This window comes from Petromyzon marinus, chromosome 10 (genome assembly GCF_048934315.1).
Source record: "Petromyzon marinus isolate PM22_M1 ecotype Great Lakes invasive population chromosome 10, UKy_Petmar_22M1.pri1.0, whole genome shotgun sequence".
In the NCBI taxonomy this organism is placed as follows: domain Eukaryota; kingdom Metazoa; phylum Chordata; class Hyperoartia; order Petromyzontiformes; family Petromyzontidae; genus Petromyzon; species Petromyzon marinus.
In genome coordinates, this window is record NC_133676.1 from 18,178,265 (window position 1) to 18,188,857 (window position 10,593).

Consider the following 10,593-nt stretch of genomic DNA (forward strand, 5'->3'; position numbering starts at 1 on the left):
CTGCCCCTAAGTCCAGGCTCAAGCACTCTCCAATATAAACGTGCCCACTCTGTGCAGTATCTTCAGATTCGGTTGCATTGAGAAGATACGCAAACACAAATTGTCCTGCATTCCATCAAATATGGGATTTGGAGCCCTACTACAGTTAAAATATTTGCCCTCGTTTATTTGAGCACCAAATAATTTCACAGTTTTTAGTAATGCTCCGACACCTAAAAAATATATATTCCCAATAACATCAAAGTTGTCAGAAAGCACGCATGTAATTTGCATTTTAATCATGCTGTACAAGACAAGATAAATAATTACATTTTCAATCAGAACCTCCTCAGGCCTGGTATTATTACAATTATACACATTTTTTAAATGTATTGATATTCAGGAATTATATCATTTAAAACAGGATTTTAAAGCATTTAGAATGAGTCAATTGTAAACAGCTACAATGCATTTTTCATGTTTAAAAAAAATCAAAATAAAAGGCAACAAAAACACTTTAAGCAGCTTAGTTTTTGCTCGAAAAATACATTTCAAATGCCCAGGTTAGAATGATCAGACATTAATTAATTACACGACCATATATTTTAAAATCAATAAATTATTTCAAAATATTAGTGCAAGGTACGCAGCAGTGGCAGGCACCATGATGGGGAGTGGGCTGGAAGAGAGGGCATGCAAGATGCGACGAGGAGTTATGAGTGGGGAGCTAGCTCAGGACAAAACAGCACGGATATCGTGTACGGATATCATTCACATACAACTTTTACAGTAAAGTGTATCCAGGATAATTTTTTGAAATAGTTTTACAATGATACCCTAACATCCCATTTTGGTAAAAACAAAAGTACAATTTCGATTTAAAGCTTTCGTGACTGCAAGGATTCATCTTCTTGGTTCTTTCGGTAAAGTCACGTAGAATGAGAATAAAACAATACTTGTGTTGTGGCCGAAACGTCGTGAGAAACGTCGTGAGAATTTTATTGTCTTATTTTGTTTTATTTTATTCTCATTCTTCGTGACTTTACCGAAAGAACCAAGAAAAAAACAAAAGTACAGTAGGTAATTTTGATTTAAAGCTTTCGTGACTGCAGCAATTCATATTCTCAGCTCTTTCGGTAAAGTCACGTTGAAGGGAAACAATACCGAAAGAGCTAAGATTATACAGTAGGTAATTTCACAATCTAAGCACAAAACAGCCAAACACATTATTAAACAAACAGCAATGTCTTAAATTTTCATTTAAAGCTTTCGTGACTGCAGGGATTCATATTCTTGGTTCTTTCGGTAAAGTCACGTAGAAGGGAAACAATAAAATAATAAAAATATAAAACAATAAAATTCTCACGTTTCGACTGCAACACAAGCAATCATCATCAGGTGTGAAAACCACAAGAAAATTTGAAAAAAGTGGCGGTTTTTTAACGTTAGCACCACGGAAAGCGATTTGACAATTTGTTCAGATGGACGAGTCCGTCTATCTTCTTTGGTTCTTTCGTTAAAGTCACGTAGAATGAGAATAAAATAAAAATAAGACAATAAAATTATCACGACGTTTCGGCCACAACACAAGCGGCCTTCTTCAGGTGAAAGAACAGAACTGTCGGGACGACAGTGCGTCAATGAGTGCTGCTGAGATTCGTGGCGTCTTTTAAGCTCGGTGATAGGTGTGAATGACCTATAAAGCAGGATAATTTAGCATTGAATTAGCTAGGGATTAGCTTGTGTCTCCCCCTCCTCTTTTCCGAACATAGTCCATCTATGTTCGGAAAAGAGGAGGGGGGAGACGAAAAATAATGGATGCGGTCTGAAAGCCACCTTAAGCGTGATCAATCAATTAAGACCCGAAATGGTTTAGCAAATCCTTCCAATGATTGCGAAGCCAGAATCCATCTTCTCGGTTGAAACCATCTTCTCGGTTGAAACCAAACGACATGTCTCGGACCGCATTCGTGAACACAAAGCAGACCTGAAACATGGTAGGACCAGCACCTCGGCCGTGGCAGATCACTGTTATAATTCAGTAGGCTCACATGACATTGACTTCTCCAAGACAGAGGTTATTTGCAAGCCATCTGGCTACCATGAGAGATTCGTTCATGAGGCTATCCACATATACAAACACAGAGACAATTTCAACCGAGAAGATGGATTCTGGCTTCGCAATCATTGGAAGGATTTGCTAAACCATTTCGGGTCTTAATTGATTGATCACGCTTAAGGTGGGTTTCAGACCGCATCCATTATTTTTCATCTCCCCCCTCCTCTTTTGCGAACATAGATGGACTACATCTGAACAAACTGTCAAATCGCTATCCGTGGTGCTAACGTTAAAAAACCGCCACTTTTTTCAAATTTTCTTGTTGTGGTTTTCACACCTGATGATGATTGCTTGTGTTGCAGTCGAAACGTCGTGATAATTGTATTGTTTTATATTTTTATTATTTTATTGTTTCCCTTCTTCGTGACTTTACCGAAAGAACCAAGAATATATAGCAATGTCTTAATTGCACCTTAAAACACTAAACAGCACTGAGGTTTACATATTCAGCTCAGAACTACACGTTAAAAATAGCTGAGAAAGACAAGATGATTGATTAAGCACTTTACGTTGAAAACGTGGCTGTCAGACTTTCAGCAGTGATGTTGCACGGTGATGTCCAGGTATTCAGTACAGTGTGCGATGTGTATTCTCCCATTATCCAAATATATATTACTTAATTTTCCCTTTGGTGACTTAAGTGCTAAGCAAACATATATATTATTCAGAAGAACTTACTACCCTTAGGTAATTCGGCCTTACATATACACTTTTTTACGGAAAATTTATTGGCAGATCATTTTGAACATTTTCACTGACAAAATTCAAGTGATTAGTGCCCACAGGCCCTCTACCACTATTGCTGCTGCTGGTTCGTGTTCTCCGCATGCCTACACTGACATTACTCCACCACCGAACCCCCCCCACCACCACCCTCGTGCTCAGAGCAGCGCTCAGGGCGAGAGTCGCTGGTAGACCCAGCCACTGACGGCCTCGTGCGTGAGGACCCCGTCGGGCTGCATGTCCTCCTGTGCGCGCCGGAACACGATGCGGTCATGTACGCGGTTCGTCTGGCCCTGCCAGAACTCCAGCATGTCCGGGACCAGCAGGTACCCACCCCTGTATCCAGTCCCAATGTTCAGTGTAGAAAACAGAAGACTCGGGGTTATGTGCAGTCTCACAGACATCATCATTACTGAAACTATTACAGTCCATTGAAATTGAGCAACAGTTTGTAATCAAAGTGTGGTTTCCAGGGTTGGGCTGCACTGCTTACTACAGACAACTTCCGTAATTGAGTTAGGTACAGTGAGGGAAAAAAGTATTTGATTCCCTGCTGATTTTGTACGTTTGCCCACTGACAAAGAAATGATCAGTAGATCATTTTAATGGTAGGTTTATTTGAACAGTGAGAGACAGAATAACAACAACAAAAATCCAGAAAAACGCATGTCAAAAATGTTATAAATTGATTTGCATTTTAATGAGGGAAATAAGTATTTGACCCCCTCTCAATCAGAAAGATTTCTGGCTCCCAGGTGTCTTTTATACAGGTAACGAGCTGAGATTAGGAGCACACTCTTAAAGGGAGTGCTCCTAATCTCGGCTTGTTACCTGTATAAAATACACCTGTCCACAAAAGCAAGCAATCAATCAGTGAGATTCCAAACTCTCCACCATGACCAAGACCAAAGAGCTCTCCAAGGATGTCAGGGACAAGATTGTAGACCTACACAAGGCTGGAATGGGCTACAAGACCATTGCCAAGCAGCTTGGTGAGAAGGTGACAACAGTTGGTGTGATTATTCGCGAATGGAAGAAACACAAAAGAACGGTCAATCTCCCTCAGCCTGGGGCTCCATGCAAGATCTCACCTCGTGGAGTTGCAATGATGATGAGAACGGTGAGGAATCAGCCCAGAACTACACGGGAGGATCTTGTCAATGATCTTAAGGCAGCTGGGACCATAGTCACCAAGAAGATAATTGGTACCACACTACGCTGTGAAGGACTGAAATCCTGCAGCGCCCGCAAGGTCCCCCTGCTCAAGAAAGCACATATACATGCCCGTCTGAAGTTTGCCAATGAACATCTGAATGATTCAGAGGACAACTGGGTGAAAGTGTTGTGGTCAGATGAGACCAAAATTGAGCTCTTTGGCATCAACTCAACTCGCCGTGTTTGGAGGAGGAGGAATGCTGCCTATGACCCCAAGAACACCATCCCCACCGTCAAACATGGAGGTGGAAACATTATGCTTTGGGGGTTTTTCTGCTAAGGGGACAGGACAACTTCACCGCATAAAAGGGACGATGGACGGGACCATGTACCGTCAAATCTTGGGTGAGAACCTCCTTCCCTCAGCCAGGGCATTGAAAATGGGTCGTGGATGGGTATTCCAGCATGACAATGACCCAAAACACACGGCCAAGGCAACATTAGGAGTGGCTCAAGAAGAAGCACATTCTGGTCCTGGAGTGGCCTAGCCAGTCTCCAGACCTTAATCCCATTGAAAATCTGTGGAGGGAGCTGAAGGTTCGAGATGCCAAACGTCAGCCTCGAAACCTTAATGACTTGGAGAAGATCTGCAAAGAGGAGTGGGACAAAATCCCTCCTGAGATGTGTGCAAACCTGGTGGCCAACTACAAGAAACGTCTGACCTCTGTGATTGCCAACAAGGGGTTTGCCACCAAGTACTAAGTCATGTTTTGCAGAGGGGTCAAATACTTATTTCCCTCATTAAAATGCAAATCAATTCATAACATTTTTGACATGCGTTTTTCTGGATTTTTTTGTTGTTATTCTGTCTCTCACTGTTCAAATAAACATACCATTAAAATTATAGACTGATCATTTCTTTGTCAGTGGGCAAACGTACAAAATCAGCAGGGGATCAAATACTTTTTCCCATCACTGTATTCTCATGTCGTCTTCATTCTTGTACACTGTTTGCCTTGCAGCCTTTCGAAATCATCATATTTTGATTGATCAACGCCCATAGAACGCGGTCAGGAAGGTGCTATGTTTCACAGACAATTACAGTCAGCAGTAGTTTCAAATTAGAGAGCAATGCTGCTCTGTGCATTTACCAAAAAAGGTAAGTTTTGAGTACATTTTAAGTTTGGACTGAAATGGCGGAAGTCCTTTTTTTACCATTGTGATATTAATTACAGACTCAATGTCGGATAAGTGCTAAAGAAACGGGTTCCATTGTCCCACTCCGCACTCCGTTTTGCCCTCATTGCCCGCTACAGAACCTATCAATGTAAACGATAAACTATAATCAGATCCCATTGAATAGTACTTGGCCATCTTCATCCTCAGTGTTACAAAATAAGTCTGCTCACTAAATCTTATGGATCATTTAATCCCCCAGGTAAATTCCCGTATCCTAAGAATGTCCTCCCTGTTGCTGCTCAAAGTCCCTCCCCCCACCCCATGTGAGAACAAAATGACCTACGTGTGGCAGCTGCTGATCTCTGGATTAACCGAGAAAAAACTTTTTGGGATAAAAACCTTAACCATTCTTGTCCTACTTTAATCACTTTTGGACCTCAAATTTTATTTCAAGTTTATGTGTAATTGATCGCTCTGCTCTGCAGACTTTAAGTAATTTCTGTTATTCATGATTTATTTTTATGTGATGTGTTCTTTTAGCCTTTTATTTTTTGGGATAGTTGTACCATGCTGCTGCATGACCTTGCCATTCGGTACTTGACCATGTACAGTTTTTTTTGCAAGGTTTTGTTCACATTTTTTGCTGTAACCAGGCTTATATTGTGTAACCAGCATGGCTCACCAGAAAGATGGCTTAGGCAGCTTCTCCGCATCCTTGTACTGCTCCTCCAACTCTGCGTTCTTTTTCGTGAGGATCTGAGACATCCAATGAATACACAACTCATAAACGCTACACATAACACACGTGTATGTGTTCAATGTGCATTTGCACACGTGCCAGTATGAGCCATCACTGCTCTATGGATGTGCCATAAACTCTTCCCTCTTTTCCTTCCCCATTCAATCAGCCCCTTCACCTGTGCTGTCCACTCCAGAAATGTAGGATGAAATTATTCTTGCTTTCCCACAATGGATGCCAAGTTCAAATATTTAAATAAAATGCCCATTAATTATACGACCTTGCATTCCATACTAATAACTATAAATTGTCACTACCATGTGGAGCATTTTCAGATATGGTTACATTTAGATGCATTGAAATTCTAACTTTATCGTCCCGCATAGAGCACTGAAGTGTGAGGCTGTGAGCCATACTTCTCTGCTGGGGATGACGGAGCTTTGCTTGCTTATTGTGGCTCCGATCTGGCTGGACTTCGGCCGAGACTGGAAGTACTCCTCTGACTCGTGCTCTGAGAGGCGCTGCACGCGGCCTTCCACGCGCACCTCCACACACACGCACGAGCACACCGACACCAAGGGTTTGCGCCACACGCTGCCATGGCAAACACTTAAGATCAACATAGTGCACGATGGCGGAAATCTGGCCAGTACCAGGCACGGCCACCTTTGTCTCACCAGCATCGATGTTCACAAATCACTCCGGCTACTCGTAGGAGCATTAGTCAAAACTGAAGGAGGCTCAGGCCAGATTTAAACCGCTGCTAGGCATGGCCAGAAATGAACCTGAGTTGCCAGGATTGTGGAACGGTATGCCAATCACACCGCCGCTGAGGTGTTTACCATCCCAGAAATGTGTTGAATTGTTGAGTAAATCGGTAGCTGCCATATGTTTACGTATAAAAAAATAGGTGGATGATATCAACTAACTGTTTTATTTGTATTACACCATGTTTGCTCTGTCATTAAGGATCTGTGGTAAAATACGTTACTCCAAACCATTTAATTTCAAGACCACGATGTTGGAGTCATGTTGAAGTTTCTTATTTATTCCGAAAGTTTCCTTACAGTCTATGGGCCCTGCAGACAATGCTAAGATTTCCACACCCCCTCCAGCCATAGCAGCATGGCAGATAAAAAAGAGTTACATTGCTTATTAAGCTTTTTTAGGCAATGCAAATAGATACCTGTGAATACATACAAATAAACTGCCTTATCTTACAAATAAGATTCCCAGGAAGGAGTCATACTGTATTAGTAATCGTGGGCATTTGCTGTGGGTTGTGGTGTAATAAGATTCGTTCCTGTGCATGGGTAGGAGCTGTGTTTATACTGTTCCAGGTATCAGTTGGGATATACTATGAGCTGTTTATGTCTGATGGGTAGTGACACTAGTAACTGTGCATCGCGAAGGGCACTCACAGAGCGGTTGAGAGGCTCCCAGTAGAAGACCAGAGCAGCAAAGGGATTCGAATCCTGCAAGCAAAATGTAATGACTCAGTTATAGAGCGTTTAATTACTTTAGAAAATACAAACAAACTTCGCCGATCACGGCAATTATGTTCCTGAATAATGCTCGTTGGGCAAAACCGTGTTTGACAAATAATATACCTTTTGGGAAAAATAGGGTTGCGTTCCTCAGTCCAAAATCATGACCCCCCCCCCCCCCTCTCTTTGTTTAACTTATAATTCTACAAGATTTACTTTGTTTTTATACAAAGGATGCTGAGTAGCTCTCCATTTCTTGTGTAAATTATTTATATCTGTACATTTTTACGTGTCACATTATTACACAAAAACCCTAAACAAAAACATACATGGTAAATCATTTTCACAGTCGATTCATTCACGCCTTCCAATGGATGCAGCTCTCTCTTGGCACTACTTTTCAACACGGAGATGAGAATTTTGGCAGCGTCAAAGCGTGTATCGCTGCAACATCACCCCGTGTTTTGGAAAACGGATCTGATATGGTAAACCATGTATATCCTAAACATACATTTGATAAAAACCGAGTTGGGCAAAGTTTTTCTGTACAGTTTTTATTGTGACATAAATCAAATTACTTGGTGATGATGCATTGGCAGTGGTGCACAAGCACAACATACTAAATACATTCAATCCTAAGATAGTTTATTTGGAATCACCTGGGCTAAATTGACTGCAAACGGCACAGCAGTGACAGTAGGTACAGAAGCAACAAGTCAATTCAGGTATGCCCCAATGTGATATGCCTGCCAACAGGGGAATCACATTATAGCCAGCCCTGCTGCTTGTGTTGGCGGTACATATAATTCACCAAGTTTTGTGACTAGTCTTATCAGGGACTATAATTATGGTGCTGTGAGAACCTCATCTCAAGTAACTCACGCCATTTGAGATGTGATGTGGACCTACCAGATCACCAGCTTTACGACTCAAGTAGTTTGTGTACAGCTTGAAACCATCCTTTCCAAAGCCTTTCAGCAGCATCATGCGAGCAGATGGCTTCCCATCTCTGCTCCAAGCACACACAAGCACAGTATGAACAAACACGTCATGTTAATGTACAAGTGCATTAAACGTCTCATTAATGAGCATGTGTAAGAAAAGGTTTCAGGAATGATGTATTCAGCCATCATCCATGATTTATCTACTGCTGAATGAAGGCCTTCCTAAGTCATTGCCATCCCTCAGTTTCTTGCCCCTGCACAAGAGCTGGTCTAAATGCTCCATCTTATGAACATTATTGCTCAACCTCCCTCCCACCTTGTAAAATAGGAATGCTCCATATCCACAAAAGAAGTTAAACATACATGCATACATACTGGTTTTGTGGACATGTCACTTATCCAGGCTGTACCAAGTAAAAGACGCATGCAAGGGGAAGGAAGGGTGTGAATAGGGTGCGCGCATAGACAAAGCAATATGCACACACACCGGACGTGGGCACTTTGGGGGACCCACCTGGTGCTGGTAGCCACGCACACAGCATTGGCCTCTCCAATCTCCTTACACTTTGTGGCTGCCACGAACCAATCCTCAAACTGCTGGATGGGGTCCAAGGAGGACAGATGCGACTCCTCAAAAGTCTGCTTGACAACGTAACACAAAACTACAACTGAACACGAAGGCCAAACAAATCAAAATGTTGCATGTATCACTTCAACTAATTAGCATTATATTGCTAAATATGGCCGTGAGAATTGGGTCTTTAACTTACCGGTAAGCTGAAACAATTATAAGGGGATAAACGTGTATACACGGAACAATGTAATTGAATTGTCTATCGGGTGGTGGAGGGTCTCACAAATAAATTTGGCCAGATCATTACGTGGCCTAACCCAAAAATCTATTACGAATTACACAACTATAACACAACACATGACACCACAACTACTCTATTAACTGATGCACTAATTCATAATTTACGGGTGCTGGACAGAAGCCTTGCTAGCATGAAAATGCTAATCTATCTAGGAAGGATTCAGGTAATATTTTAGCATTGGGATGATTCGCCAATAGCAGTAGCATTGTGTTTTATCAGCATTAACACCTTACTAGAGACAGAGTTGAGCGAAAATACCCTTTTTTTGGTCGGTTTAAGTTAGCTCAGCAAACTAGATTCGAAGCTTTCATGACTGCAGGAATTGACTCTTTGGTTCTTTCGGTAAAGCCACGTAGAAAGAAAGACAATAATAATAGAATACGACGTTTCGATTGCAACACAAGCAACCATCATCAGCAAGTGTAAGTGGTGCTTGTGGATTCGGAACTAGGATCACGTCAACCACACCGCTAAACAACCCAATCATCCTAATCTCACCAAAATAAATTAGCAATATCTGTTAACACATCTCCGTCTGTCCACGTTAACATGTTAAAGTGTATTTCCACCCAACTCATGTCGCACAGCCTTGTGGGAGTGCGTAATTTCAGCTCCAAGTGCGGTTCACACCTGAGCTGAGCACAGGGCGGACACCGCATCGCGATGTGGCACTGTCAGTCATCCCAGTCAACCATAGACCCTGGGTCCGTCCCGTGACCTCCTCCTGCCAGTAGCGAGAGCACTTCCACAATGGCTTCAAATTTGATCTAGCCTGGCACACTTGGGTGGCGTCACTCCCGTGTATGTGCGTGTGATGTGTGTATTGTGTGCCTTAAATCTGCAACACCCTTCGTTACAATGTGTGTACGCGTGGTGTGGGTGATGTGTACGAGACGTGTGCGAGGAGGTCCCACCTCCTCGTCGCCCCGGTAAGGTTTCCTCATCGCGGACACCCGCTCCCCCACGCTGTTCTGCTCTCCCACGGACATCCTCCACCTCCTCCCCGAGGCGCCGAGAGAGACACGGGGAGACAATGACCAGTGACCAACACAGCCGGCCTGCCACAGCCAGCCACGCGGGGCTACCGCTTCCACACTCAGGGCTCTCCCACTCAGGGCTCTCACACTCGGGGCTGCCCTCACGCTCAGGGCTCCCACACTCGGGGCTGCCCTCACGCTCAGGGCTCCCACACTCGCGGCTGCCCTCACGCTCAGGGCTCCCACACTCATGCACGCGGCCAGGCTGCACGTGGATATCAGCCGCTGTCACCTTCGACTCGGGTCACGCCGCGGGATCAATGGGCGTGACGTCATCGGCCAGTGAGGAACCGGCGTGCACGCCGGGGTCAGGGGTCACCGCTAACGGAAGTTACATCACTGCTCCTCTTGAGCCG

At 43.3% G+C, this 10,593-nt stretch overlaps 1 protein-coding gene across 3 annotated transcripts; it reads right to left on the bottom strand.

Moving 5' to 3' along the window:
- Window positions 1-261: 261 nt before the first annotated feature.
- On the bottom strand, window positions 262-10,573 carry PNPO (pyridoxamine 5'-phosphate oxidase). Of its 3 annotated transcripts, none has more exons than XM_032950992.2 (7): window positions 10,115-10,573; window positions 8,840-8,919; window positions 8,291-8,390; window positions 7,316-7,369; window positions 6,311-6,439; window positions 5,838-5,911; window positions 262-3,157 (listed from the first exon to the last, which is right to left on the bottom strand). In XM_032950992.2, exons 1-7 carry the CDS (start codon window positions 10,427-10,429, stop codon window positions 2,992-2,994), a joined length of 918 nt encoding a protein of 305 aa, XP_032806883.2. In that variant the 5' UTR covers window positions 10,430-10,573; the 3' UTR covers window positions 262-2,991. The 3 variants fall into 3 exon arrangements, with proteins under 3 accessions (XP_032806883.2, XP_032806882.2, XP_032806881.2); XM_032950991.2 differs by having other exon boundaries at window positions 8,840-8,922; XM_032950990.2 differs by having other exon boundaries at window positions 8,840-8,964.
- Between the last annotated feature and the right edge of the window lie 20 nt (window positions 10,574-10,593).